Here is a 14,354-nt window from a genome sequence, read left to right on the forward strand (position 1 = left end):
GCCAGACCCATCCTTCGACGCCAGGGACAGATAAAACCTCAGCACGTAGTGACACTTGGTGTTTGCATACTGGGGCTCTATGCACAGCTTGATGCAGCCGCACACTAAGGTGGCCATCAGGATGAGGGTATGCTTTTTTTTTTTTCTTTGCCCCTCCCCTTTATCTGGAAGTTTGAACATTGTGTCCCTGCGGATGCTATCCATTTTTGATCTCCAGATAAAGCAGAAGATGGCTCGGGTGACCTCCACGGCACAGGAGTGGGGTATGGGCCAGACCTGCGCCATGTACAGTAACAACGTGAGCACCTCTCACCTGATGACTAGGTTCTTGCCTGCAGTGGAGAGAGAACACACTGCTCCCACATGCTCAGTTTGTGTTACCATGGCTATACGCTCCTTCCAGTTTTTGGTGCACTCTCCGAACCATATCCCCAGAACCTTCAGGTAGTCTGACCTGATTGTGAAGGGACAAGGGATCGGTCGGCCCAGTTCCCAAAGAACATTGCCTCACTCTTGCTGCGATTGACTTTGGCTCCTGAGGCCAGTTCGTACTGGTGGCAGATGCTCATCAGTCCGCAAATGGACAGCAGATCCAAGCAGAAGACTGCGGCATCGTCCATATGTAGGGAGGGTTTGACCTGAGTGCCTCCGCTGCCTGAGATTGTCACCCCACTAATACCCGCATCCTTCCTAATGGACTGAGCAAAAGGTTTGATCCAGCAAACAAATGACAGGAGAGAGAGGACCGCCCTGTTTGACTCCAGATTGGATTAGGAAACTTTGATTCCCACCCGTTGATTGAGACTGCGCTGCAGATGTTTGTGTCGAGCAGTAGGATCCAGTTGTGGATTTCCTCCTCAAACCCCATTTTGGAGAGCGCGTCCATCATGTATGTGTGCGATTTCCTGTCAAAGGCAGTCTCCTGGTCCAAGCTGATGAGGTAGGTGTCCACCCCTCCAGTCCCATACACGGGCAATTCATGCTCTCGCGATGAAGTTGCCTCCTTGCAGCAGAATACCCAGGCCAGAGGAACCGGAATCATTTCCCCCCCCCCGACCAGATCGATGGCCTGTGGGACCACCATTGCAACCATTCCCTGTAGGTGCTGAGGTGCAGAATTCCACACTCCTGCAGAAACAGTAGGTCAGCTTTGACCTTGGCAAGGTAGCCCAAGGTTAAAACACATTGCGTAGTGGATTTAACACTTCGCATGTTCATGGAAGCAATCTTTATACCCATTTAAAGCTGGATGTTGCTTGTCACACCATGTGTCCTTACTAGTCCCAGTCCTTGGGTATTTTCCTGTGTACACAAGCTGTTACACATTTGGGCTCATAAAAAAACTTGCAGTCACTCATGGTGTGGGGGGAGGGGGGTGGTTTGTTCACTGTGGTCGGGGTGGGGGTTGGTTGTTGTAGGCAGCAAGGTTTGGACTGTCCTCTGCTGGTGGCGTCTTTCTCCTCTGTTCCTCCTCAAGGACGTTTCTGCTGTTGGTCTCCTGAAGCCAGGCATCTCGCTGGGTTCAGGCCTTGTAGTTGCAGAGTGCTGGGCCTGACCTTGCTTCTGGTGCTGTGGAGCTGGGGGGAGGGGCTTTCTCTTCTATTTCCTTTGCATTCTGCCACTTCTTTTGCAGGTGTTGTCTTCCTAGTACGTCCTCATTCGATGAGGAGCAGCTGCTATGGTCTATCTCAGACAGTAGCTTCCACTTTCCACTGGCTTGGGGGTGGGGGCTTCTTAGTGGTTTTCCTTTTGACCACTTGCCACTCATCCGGTTGTCCCTCGGCTGGTTGCTCCATTGACTTTTCAGGCACGGGGTAGGTGTTGGGTTGCTTGTTGCAGCTGCCTCCCCATTCCTCTCCTTTTTAGATGGATTTTCCTTGCTGTGGGGAGGATTGATGGTCTCCTCAGCACCAGACAAATTCACCATTCCTTCCTGCAACCTTTCCGGACCCTGCCGTTTGGGGCAGGTCTTGCAGAGGTTGTAGCACTTACTCTGCTTACAGTCCTTTTGTCTGATAGCCTTCTTTCTTGCAGACAACTGTGCTGCAGTTTCCTCTCTCCTTGAACATCTTCAGAAACCTGATGCACCCCACCACGTTCTTGAATGTCACATTGAAATATCCACTGCTGGGGCAGTCCTGCAGGCAGAAGATGTCCGCAGCTTGGAATCCACAGCATTCAATCAGGATTTTCATTAATAAAGAAGGCACGGTCGATGGGTGCATCTCCTTCGTTATCTTTCATTGCCACCCTAACGGTGTTACACACCCCCTGGCCTGGAGCTCTGGTGTTGGTTGCAGCCATTTTTTTGCTTGAAGCTTTCCTGGGACAGGTCCTAAAACTCCAACCTACAAGATCACCACAATCACAGTAAATGTCCAATCCCAAAGGGTGAAATGCGGTTAAAAACAGTGCTGAAATAACCCAAAGAAAAAAAAACACCTGCAGGATCAAAGCCCATTAATTTTTTTTTCTCAAAAGTATACTTTATTCATAAAAATCTAATTAAAATGCATTACAAAACAGTTCAAAACAGCAAGTAGACATTCCAAAAGTGCAAAGGAAATCCGTTTTCTTCAATACAGGAGTGAGTTGCCTCGCAACCCTTCCATTCCATTTTACATGCCATGTACATTTTACAGCAAACCCATATTTGGTGCATACAGCCCGAGGGGTTTCCCATGGGCCCAGCCCCTCAGTTCACTATGGCGGGAGGACCTTACACAGTGGTTTTTTCCCATTGAGCCTGTGCAGTGGCTGCCCCAAGCTTTAGTGCGTCCCTCAACATGTAGTCCTGGACCTTGGAATGTGCCAGTCTGCAACACTCAGTTGTGGACAACTCTGCACTGGAAGACCAGCAAGTTTCGGGCAGACCAAAGAGCGTCTTTCACTGAATTGATCCTCCAGCAGAAGTTGATGTTTATCTTGGTGAGCATTCCTGGTAACAGCCTGTAGAGCACAGACTCCTGGGTTAGAGCTGCTTGAGATGAACCTCGACAAAAAATGCCATCTCTTTCCACACCTGCTTTGCAAAAACACATTCCAGAAGGAGGTGGGCAACTGTCTCTTCCCCACCGCAGCCACCTTGAGGGCAGCATGTGGAAGGGAAGAGACTCTGGGCGTGCAGGAAGGATCTGTCGGGTGCTTATTTGAAAGTTCTGGTGATGAGGCATTCTGCCAAATGACTTTGGCAGTCTGCTCGAGGAACCATCCTACAGGATCTACCATCTCCTTTTCCTGAAGGACATTGAGGACGTTCCGTGCTGACCACTGCCTGATGGATTGGTGGTCAAAGGTGTTTTCCTGCAGATCCTTTCCCACGAAGGATAGGTGGTACACCACGGTTCAACTGGATGGAGCATTCTGCAGCAATGTGACCAGGTCCATCCTTTGCAACACCGGGGACAGATAGAACCTCAGCACGTAGTGACACTTAGTGTTTGCGTACTGGGGCTCTACACACAGCTTGATGCAGCTGCTCACGAAGGTGGTCATCAGGATGAGGGCGACGTTCGGTACATTTTTTTTTTTTCTTGCCCTTATCCAGAGGTTTGAACATGGTGTCCTTCTGGGCCCAGTCCATTTTGGATCTCCAGGTAAAGCAGAAAATGGCTTGGGTGACCGCCACGGTGCAGGAGTGGGGTATGGGCCAGACCTGCGCCACATACAGCAACAACGTGAGCATCTTGCACCTGATGACCAGGTTCTTACCCACAATGGAGAGAGATCACTGCTTCCACATGCTCTATGTATGGTGTACCCTGGCTACTCGCTCCTTCCAGATTTTGGCGCATGCCCCGGCCCTTCTGAAACATATCCCGAGCACCTTCAGCTACTCTGACCTGACGGTGAAGGGGACAAAGGGTCGGTCGGCCGGCCCAGTTCCCAAAGAACATGGCCTCACTCTTGCCGTGGTTAACTTTGGCTCCCGAAGCCAGTTTGAATTGGTCGCCGATGCTCATCAGTGCAGGATAGGACAGCAGATCCGAGCAGAAGACCGCAACGTCATCCATGTACAGGGTGACTTTGACCTGAGTGCCTCCGCTGCCTGGGATTGTCACCCCTCTTATGCCTTCATCCTGCCTAATGGACTCAGCAAAAGGTTTGATTATCGCAAACAAACAAGACCGGGGAGAGAGGACAGCCCTGTCTGACTCCAGATTGGATCGGGGCACTTTCTGATTCTAACTCCTTGATTGAGACTGTGCTACTGATGTTTGTGTAGAGCAGTTTGATCCAATTGCCGCTTCCCTCCCCAAACCCCATTTTGGAAAGCACATCCATCATGTAGGTGTGTAATATCCTGTCAAAAGCCTTCTCCTGGTTCAAGCTGATGAGGCAGGTGTCCACCTCCTGTCCCGCGCATAGGTGATAGTCTCGCGCTATTCAGGGATACGATCAACGATCTTCCTGCCAGGCAGAGGTCTGGTCAGGGTGAATCACCAACTCCAGAGCAGACTTGGCCCGACTGGCAATGACTTTGGACAGAATCTTGTCAACGTTAAGCAGTGAGATGGGCCGCCAATTTCTGATTTCCTCCCTCTCCCATTTCCACTTGTAAATGAGGATGATGATGCCTTTCCTCATGGATTCTGACATGCTGCCGGCCGGTAGCATACTCTCGTATACTTCCAGCAGGTCTGGGCCATCCCAGTCCCACAGAGCCGAATACAACTCAACCGGTAAGCCTTTGCTTCTGGGAGTTTTACTCGTCTCGAAGGACCTGATGGCGTTTTGTCACATCATCCAGAGTTAGTGGTTTGTCCAGTCTCTCCCTCATGCTGTCATGCAAGACCTCCGTGATAGATGACAAGAAGGACTGGGAAGCCGTGCTGTCCGTGGGCTTCACGTTGTACAACCCAGCATAAAAGAATTTGCTGATCCTTAGTATGTCGGACTGCGAAGACCTTACCGAGCCATCCTCTTCCTTCAGGCTCTCGCTCTTGCTGGGATGTCAGAGCAATCGTGGCTCCATATAACATGTCTCCATTCTATACAGATTAGGAATGGGACCCTGATAGTTCCATCTCTCCCTGTGCAATTTTCTTAGTCATATCACCTCTCTTTATTCTTCCTACCAATATGAACTACTTGGTACAATTTTAAATGGGTGCAAGGACAGAGATCTCTGGTGTACACAATTCTTGAAAGTGGCAAGACTAGTTAAAAAACCATTTTTAAAAAGCATATGGGATCCTTGGGCTTTAAAATAAAGGTATGAAAGCCAAGTCATCCTAGACTTTTATAAAATACTAGTTAGACCTCAGCTGGAGTAGTGCTCAATTTTAGGGAGGATTTCAAGCCCTTGGAATGGGTGTAGTGGAGTTTACTAGAATGGTACCAGGAATGAGCAAGATCAGTTATATGGAAAAGCTGGGGTTATTCCCATTTTTTGAGGACATTTGATAAAGGTATTTAAAATAATAGTTTCTCTTCATTCTAGCAAAACTATTTCCGGTGGCAGAAAGCTCAGTAAACAGAGGACACTGATTTAAGGTGATTTGGCAAAGAAGCCAGTGCTAGGAATTTAATTTTTTTTAAAAAGCTGATCTGGAATGCACTGCCCTGCCTGAAATGGTGGAGGCAGATTCATTCAAAAGTGAATTGAATATTTTTGAAGGGGAAAGCACTTGAGTGGTGGAGTGACTCATTGGATAGCTCTTACAAAGAGCAGGACACAATGGGCTGAATGGCCTCCTGTGCTGTATTACTGAGTTCGCTTCACTTAGAATCAATCTTCTCACTGCTTTGGATGAGATCAACAAATGTAGCATAAGCATGGGGTAAACCGTGAACAACTTGGCCTGTACAGTAAGATTAAAAATTAAATGTAGGTAATGTACAATGAAACCACTCATTTACGGTTTTCACTGAATTCTGCACCTGCATCAATTATTCTGTCCAAAGCACCAAGAAAATCCAATACATTTAAATAAAATGGAATTCAACTTATTTAGCCATTGGAAATTAGTGGCCGGGATTATCTCTAGTGGCTTGTAAATGGATGCAGATCTTCCTCTTGGGTCCTTTTTTCAACATTAAATGTGAACATGGGGGTTAATGTACAATGGAAACTGCCTGTGTAAACTTGTCACATGTCCTCACTGCTGTAGCATTGCTACTGGTGGGTGGATGAATTACATCCATCCAAGTTTACATAAGCCATTACCATTATGATAGACATGGGAATTTATAATAGAAATTCAACTTGTGATCTTTTTATAAAATGAGAATTGCATTGCATTGCATCTGCATCCCTTGGGACTAATTATCCCCAACCTATGAGCCCTGCTTACCAGAACCACACTAGACTTAAAGGACATCAGCTAGTTCTAACATAAATATTATATGGAATTTGCAGGACAGAAACCAACCACATGGCCCGACTGGTCTATGTTCCAAACAAGCTGCCTCCCACCCTCCCTATATCCATACGCTTATTATTTTCTGCCTCATATACTTTAAATGCATCTCTTACTATTTACCTCAACCACTCCATATGGTAGCAAGTTCCACCCTGTGGATAACTTTCTTCTGATATGCCGGCTGTGGAATTTCCTACAAAGAAATTGCAAGCTATTCCTGGCTAAATCTGGCAGTAATTCCATATTAATCTTTAGTGCGAATATAATCAAACAAGTGAACTGGCAGATGGTATCTGTTTAACGCGCAAATAGAAATAAAATCAACTGTACACAGCTGAAGAAAACATTATCTACCTAGTCATTTCAAGGCAGTGATTCAATCTTAATTCTGATTGTTACAAAACTGCAAGGTTCACACTCGTACGTTGCTTAAACCGAATGATTGATTACCAGGCAGTAACATTCAGGTACTTGCTGTTTTGTATGCAAACATACGAATTAGGAGCAGGAGTAGGCCGCTCAACCCCTCGAGCCTGCTCTGCCATTCAATAAGTTCATGGCTGAACTGATTACTCCACATTTCCACCTACCTGCAATAACCTTTCACCCCCTTGCTTATTAAGAATCTATCTCTGCCTTAACAATATTCAAAGACTCTGCTTCCACAGACTTTTGAGGAAGAGAATTCCAAAGACTCACGACCCTCCGAGAAATGATTTCTCCTCATCTCTGTCTTAAATGGGCGATCCCTTATTTTTAAACAGTGACCCCTAGTACTAGATTCTTCCACAAGGGGCAACATCCTTTTGACATCCACCCTGTCGAGATCCCTCAGGGTCTTGCATGTTTCAATCAAGTTGCCTCTTACTCTTCTAAATTCCAGCGGATAAAAGCCTAGCCTGTCCAAACTTTTTTTCTGAAGACAACCCGCCCATTCCAGGAATTAGTCTCGTAAACCTTCTCTGTACTGCCTCCAATGCATTTACATCCTTCCTTAAATAAGGAGACCAATACTGTACACAGTACTCCAGATGTGGTCTCACCAATGCCTTGTATAGCTGAAGCATAACCTCCCTACTTTTGTAATCAATTCCCCTTGCAATAAACGATAACATTCTATTAGCTTCCTAATTACTTGCTGAACCTGCAAACTAACCTTTTGCAATTCATGCACTAGGACACCCAGATCCCTCTGCATCTCAGAGCTCTGCAATCTTTCACCACTTAGATAGTATGCTTTTTTTTATTCTTCCTGCCAAAGTGGACAATTTCACAATTTCCCACATTATACTCCATTTGCCAGATCTTTGCCCACTCACTTAGCCTATCTATATCCCTTTGTCGGCCCCTTAATTCCTCTTCACAAGTTACTTTCCTACCTATCTTTGTGCCATAGGCAAATTTAGCAACCATACCTTCGGTCCCTTCATCCAAGTCATTTATATAAATTGTAAAAAGTTGAGGCCCCAGCACAGATCCCTGTGGCACACCACTCATTACATCTTGCCAACCAGAAAATGATCCATTTATGCCTACTCTCTGTTTCCTGTTAGCTAACTAATCATCTATCCATGCCAATATGTTACTCACTACACCATGAGCTTTTATTTTTGGCAATAACCTTTTGATGTGGTGAAGTGATTTATGACTTTAACCCCTGATAGGAGTACATCCCTATGAGTCTCCTTTTTAATCCAGTTCAAACCAGACAAATTCTCAGACATTTATTTGGGTCCAAAGGATTGTACTTTCTTTCCCTCAAAGAAAGAAAACCAACAGAGAATATTACCATCTTTCGGATAGCCTATTTTTAATATTATGGCTAAGTCATAAATATCCCAGATATTATAATGGTCTGGGAAACTCTCTTCAATACATATCTCTCCACTTGGAGACACCAAGAGGGGGTTCTTGTAGTTGTGTACAGGCTACCACATGAGACGATTTATTAAATTCTATAATACATAAAAGTTAACATTCAATAAACTTAAGTGGATAAATATATTCAATATTACTGTGATGTAGCACATTTTCTTATTTCTAACATAGAATCCAAAAGTTTAACCTTGCTAATGTTACAGCAAAATTCTTAGAATATCCATCAAAATTTAAAGTAAACTTTTACCTTCAATCCCCCAAGTAAGGCATGGGATAAATGTTTGAGGATACAACACCCCTAAACTTTGCTTTCTAAACCTTTTGATTTTTATACTATTTCTATCATCTGACTCCCAGCATTTATGTGACCTTCCTATGTTCCTTTTAAAATCATATCTTTAATTACCATTTCTACTTGATGTTTTGAAGTTGTGAACTTTTATCTGGTCAAAATGTTTATAATTGTGTTTACTCTTGTTCCTGTAAGTCCATTTTCTATAATTGCTTTTTTATGGTACCTTAAAGCAACCTCTGGAGCCAATTTGTCTGCATCAACAACCCCATAAACTAATTAAGTTTTTTGCTACCTCTTAGTGAGGTCGCACAGGATATTTCAATGTGTGTGTTTATCTTCCAATTCCCTGGCGATAGAAATTCTATTCTAACAGGGACCTTGAAATATTTAACTCTACCTTCTTAAAGGGGAATGTCAGTGAGTTCTGAGAACTGACCATTTATTCACTCTTTAACTCTAAAAGATATAATACACTAACTATTTCCAAATTCTACTTAATTAAGCCTATTATACCTATGTTTCATCACACTGGCACCTTACCAAATGCCTTCTGGAAATCTAAGTACTGTACATCCACCGGTTCCCCTTTTATCCACAGCACATGTAATTCCCTCAAAGAACTCCAATACATTGGTTAAACATGATTTTCCCTTTCACAAAACCATGTTGAGTCTGCCTGATCACCTTTAATTTTTCTAAGTGCCCTGCTATAATGTCTTTAATAATAGCTTCTAACATTTTCCCTAAGACAGATGTTAAGTTAACTGGCCTGTCGTTTCCTGCCTTCTATCTCCCTCCTCTTTTTGAATAAGAGTTGCATTCGCTATTTTCTAATCCAATGGAACCTTCCCCGAATCTAGGGAAGTTTGGAAAATTAGAACTAATGCATCAACTATCTCACTAGCCACTTCTTTTAATGCCCTAGGACAAAGTCCATCTGGAACCTGGGACTTGTCAGCCCGCAGCTCCAACAGTTTGTTCAGTACCACTTCCCTGGTGATTGTAATTTTCTTGAGTTCCTCCCTCCCTTCCATTTCCTGACTTGCAGCTAATACTGGAATGTTACTTGTATCCTCAATAGTGAAGACTGATGCAAAATATCAGTTCAATTCATCTGCCATTTCCTTTATTATCCATTATTAATTCCCCAGACTTTCTATAGGACCAACACTCACTTTAACACTCTCTCCTTTTAAAAAAAAAAAATCTATAGTAACTCTTACTATCTGTCTAGCTTTCTCCTGTACTCTAATTTTACCTTCCAACTAATCTTTTAGTCATTCTTTGCAGTTTTTTATATTCTGTCCAATGTCTGACTTGCTTCCCATCTTTGTGCAATTGTATGCTTTTTCTTTAAGTTTGATATTATCTTTAACTGTTTTAGTTAACCACGGGTGGCGGGTCCCACCCTTGGAATTTTCCTTTCTTGTTGAAATGTATCTATTTGTATTGTGAAATATCCCCTTAAATGTCTGCCACTGAATCTCTATTGACCTATTCCTTAACCTAATTTGCCAGTTCACTTTAGATAGTTCTGCTTTCATGCCCTCTTGCCCTTATTTAAGTTTAAAATACTAGTCTTGGACCCACTCTTCTGTCCCTCAAACCGAATGTAAAATTCAATCATATGATTGCTGCTACCTAGGGGAGCCTTAACTATGAGGTCATTAATTAATCCTATCTCATTGCACAATACCAAGTCTAGTATAGCCTGCTCTCTGACTCCAGAACGTATTGTTCTAAGAAATTATCCTGAAAATATTCTATGTACTCCTCATCTAGGCTACCTCAGCCCATCTAATTTTTCCATGTTGGCACTGACCAACCTCCAGAAGCACATTGGTATCCGTTCCTTGGTCACCAGTATCCAAATTCTTTGATTTATTGGCTCTGTGTAAGTGCTCTGCAAGTTTAATAACACTGTAGTTGCTCTAGCATTTTTTAAAAAGTTCTCTGGGGCTCAGTGTTTTGAGTGCTCTTAGTTCAATCTGGTTGTGAGTTCACTTTTTAAAATCTCCTTAATGGTTAAGAATCCAGTCATTAGCTTTGGACTGCATCATTAAAAGCTGGGAAGATCCCACGTTCGAATTCCAGTTGGTGCTGATTGGACATTCTGCTTCAGAAAGGAGCCTGTTGCTCACATCAAGACTACATCAGAGATTGTAGCTCCAGTGTGTGGTTGATTCTTAAGGGTCTCGAGGACTTGATCAGTAATAAATACTGCCTTCCTAGTGCTTCTAACATCCAACAGAATAGCATGTAGAGAAACACACACAGGTGCTTCAAAGAAGCATAGCTGAGAAGACCCATGCCAAGCAAAGAAGGAAATGTTCGAGATGCTTGATGAAGGAAGATCTTGGGGCAGGAAAGTTTGAGGGACTTTCAGGGCTTGGATAACCCCTTTTGGGGAGGGGCATTCACCTCTCCACTGAAGCATTGGTGTCCGCGTCCTTAAACCCATGACTTTCTGACTGAGGTGAGTGTTATCACAAACCAAAGCTGATGCCTAACAACTGAATGCATTCTTCCTGAGTATGTCTGGCTCCCTGTTTGACTCTTGAGGGTGTTGGGTGTAATAGACATCTAGACATGGCATCACTGCTCTATAGTACCACATCTGTAAGATTAGTGTAAACATATTTAATCTTGTAAACGACATAACATGCAGCAGTTATTTTGCTTTAGCGTTGCCTAAAACATGTCATGTGCAAATGTTTGTAGTTTATATTTAATTCAGAATTTAATTTGATTTTGCTTGGAGTGCTGCCATACTTGTATCATACCCTGATTGGCACTGAGAGTTTGCTCCCTTGTTGGATATGTGGTTTGAGATGTTTTACAGATGAATGTGACCAATGCCAGCAACCCTATACATGAAACAGCATTGAATTTTTAAGGGAGTGAGACGTGAAGAAATTGGCATTGAAATGTGGACGTGATTTGATATTTAACCTAGTGAATGATTTGTATATAGGCAGGAGGTAAGGTTGGGGTGGGGGGGGGGTTGTGGGGAGGGTAAGTTCTGTACATGGTTGGTGTGGTTTATATAGTGTACAGACAGTCAAATTTCTAGTGAAAGCAGTGACATTTATAAATGAATGGACTACCATATTAACTGGTTCTCCTCCAACAATAATAGTGTAGAGAAGTTCATAGCTCTTAGCTGTACAAGAAAGAAAAGGCTTTACTTTGTGCCCTAGCATCTTGTTAAAATATTATTTTGGTGGTTTATAGCATAAGTGTAATGTTAAGCAATTTTCACACTGACTTTTAGGCATGCTTTCATGAATGATGCAGCATGCAATTTATCTTGTTTCAAAGGTATGATTTATTTTTGATTTTGAAGGCCTTCAAAAAGGGCCCCAGGGGTGGCAATGGCTGTAAACCAAAAAAAAAAGCTATGAAAAGAGGCTGTGTGAGCTAAACCTGCTGATTGGGGTGGGTAAGAAGTAGATTTAAGGGGGCAGGAAAAATTGTGAAGCTTTATGCCAAACTAAGGAAATGATTAAAAGACCAATCCAGATAATTTGCTTGTAGTCTTTCAGTCGATTCAGCTGCACAACTTGGTTAGTTTTCATGTGAATTATTGTGCCTGAGGTGGGGAATGGAACATTAAGAATGATGTGGTTGGCTAACTCCAGTTACCCTGAGAAGCTGGTGATGGTGGCGAGTCTCAATAGTCTGTGATGTTCCTACAATATGGCTGGAGGGATTTTTATTTGTAGTGGTTTAATACTGATGGCTGGCTTGCTTGGCCACTTCAGAAAGCAGTTAAGAGTCAGCTACACATGGGGCTACAGTCATAGGTCCAGCCCTAGTAAGGATGGTAGGTTTCCTTCCCTAAAAAAGACATTCAACCAATTGGGCTTTTTAAAAAAAATGACCTCTTACTAAGACCAGCTTTTTATTTCTGGATGTCTTAACCGTTCTCAACTAACCCAGTGCTTTTCTTTTCTTCTTTCCATTTGAGCTCCCATTTTTTGGATTATTCAGTAACATGACCAACTGTCCTGAGGATCTACACAGAAATAACTGATAACTACCAAACCCACAACTTGCTGCTTTCTGTTCAAGGGCGTCTTTCCATATATTTTTGTGAATGCTTCACCCAAATACATCTCTACCATGCTGGATGTTGATCATTGTTACTACAGAGCAAGGCAGTCGTAGCTTCAGGTAGTTGGTTATCCCTTCTCTTGAACCCAGGGGATATGTAGCCATAAGAGGTAAAATTAGGAAGTAAATGCTTCCAAAATATTATGTGTATGCTCCATAGTGAGTATGATAGTTAGAGGAAAAGCACTCCAGTCCCTTTGTATCTAATAACCCTGGTGCTAAGTTGAGAAGGTCAGAGGTACCATGTTTGTGCCACTCAGTTGCATTTGAATTGATGCCAGTGTTCCTAGACTAGAGAGGAAGTCCAGTTAGAGGGTGTGTTTTATGGATCTAAGAATAGCTAATTTGGCCACCTCCTTCAAGGAGGGTAGGGGAAGGAACAAAAGTCCCTTTAATTCTTATCTTTTGCGGCACTCATTTGTGATAACCTGAAAGGATTTCTTCATTACAGATTTCCATTTGCTGCACATACATTGAAAAATCAGTACTTTTATTTTTAAGATGTATTATTTATTACAGTTTGTCTTGATCATTCTTTTTTTTTCCAGATATCAACAAGAATTTCAGTTCAAAGGTAAGTGAGGCACAGTACCTAACTTTTACAGAGATGCTGGAAAATGTTTTGCTTCTGAGTTTGTGCTTCAGGTGAAGGATGTTGCCACTAAAAAAAACCTGTGTCAACATTGTGTTCTGGGATCAGGTCGAATTTGATTTAGATGCTGGAGGCATGTGTGCAACTCCATGGCTGTGGGAGAGATGGTCATGACAGAAGGCAAAAGGCCAGGCACCGCACACCTTATTAGAATGTCAGAATTTTTTTTTTAGTCATTTCTGTGCTGAATTGTTAAGGTAAGAACACAACACTCGATTCTGGAGACTTGGCGGCCAGGCTATACAATGCTAATGGGCATCTACTGAGAAATATGGGCCGCGTTGAGCAGCCTGCCAAACAGTTTTCACACGCTGATGTAGAGCATTGGAGAAGTCCGGATCCAACTTTGTTGCAAGGCTTTGTACAGAATGTGAAAGTGAAGGGTCATCGATCAACTCCCGAGTGTGGCTCCCACCAACATTGAAGCTGTCCTGGTACCTCTGACAGCTGATGGGGCAGCACAGGCTGCTGGCTTGGAAGGTCAGATGTTCACTGGTGGCAGCTCGAAGCTGTTACTGCTGGGCTTATTATTGAAGTGCAAACAGCAGCCCTAGGCATCCATGTGTACAGGCAAAGTATCTAACACAAATGCTAACTCATCACTTTTTCTGCTTGGGCAAAGATTGAAGTTGTGTTAATACACTCCCCTGCAAATTCAGCCTGATTACTTTAACTCTGCAATTTGATAATAGATCACTTGGCAGGACCTTCATTTGGGGCATAGGAATTGTGGAGAATACCACATGAGAATTTTCTCGCCTGCTTATTAATTTTAACTCTACTGCCAGGTGCACCTTGAACTCACGAGGTGTAGGACGTCCAAGAATGTGCAACTTAACAAGGATACTTAGTTTTATTCCAAGGTTTTGCATTTCTAAATGCACTTGAAGAGGTATAATATGGACCATATAATGTGTTTCTCTCCCCCCCCCCCCCCCCACCCCCCCCCCCCGCCTCTGCGAATTAAGGACCAGTTCATGGATGCAGGAGAGGTCTGAGCAAAAGCTGTACCAGATTTACTGAGTGGTCCTTGGATATGTTGGGTATG

General features: G+C 43.4%; 1 protein-coding gene across 2 annotated transcripts in view; it reads left to right on the forward strand.

The window, feature by feature from the left end:
• The window catches only part of skap1 (src kinase associated phosphoprotein 1), a 387,134-nt gene that overhangs the window by 18,164 nt on the left and 354,616 nt on the right, over positions 1–14,354 (forward strand). For both annotated transcript variants that reach the window (XM_068013612.1, XM_068013611.1), the window contains one exon: positions 13,203–13,228. In XM_068013612.1, coding sequence (XP_067869713.1) covers positions 13,203–13,228 — 26 coding nt within the window. The remainder of the gene's footprint in view (positions 1–13,202; positions 13,229–14,354) is intronic.

Source organism: Heterodontus francisci, chromosome 33 (genome assembly GCF_036365525.1).
Source record: "Heterodontus francisci isolate sHetFra1 chromosome 33, sHetFra1.hap1, whole genome shotgun sequence".
In the NCBI taxonomy this organism is placed as follows: domain Eukaryota; kingdom Metazoa; phylum Chordata; class Chondrichthyes; order Heterodontiformes; family Heterodontidae; genus Heterodontus; species Heterodontus francisci.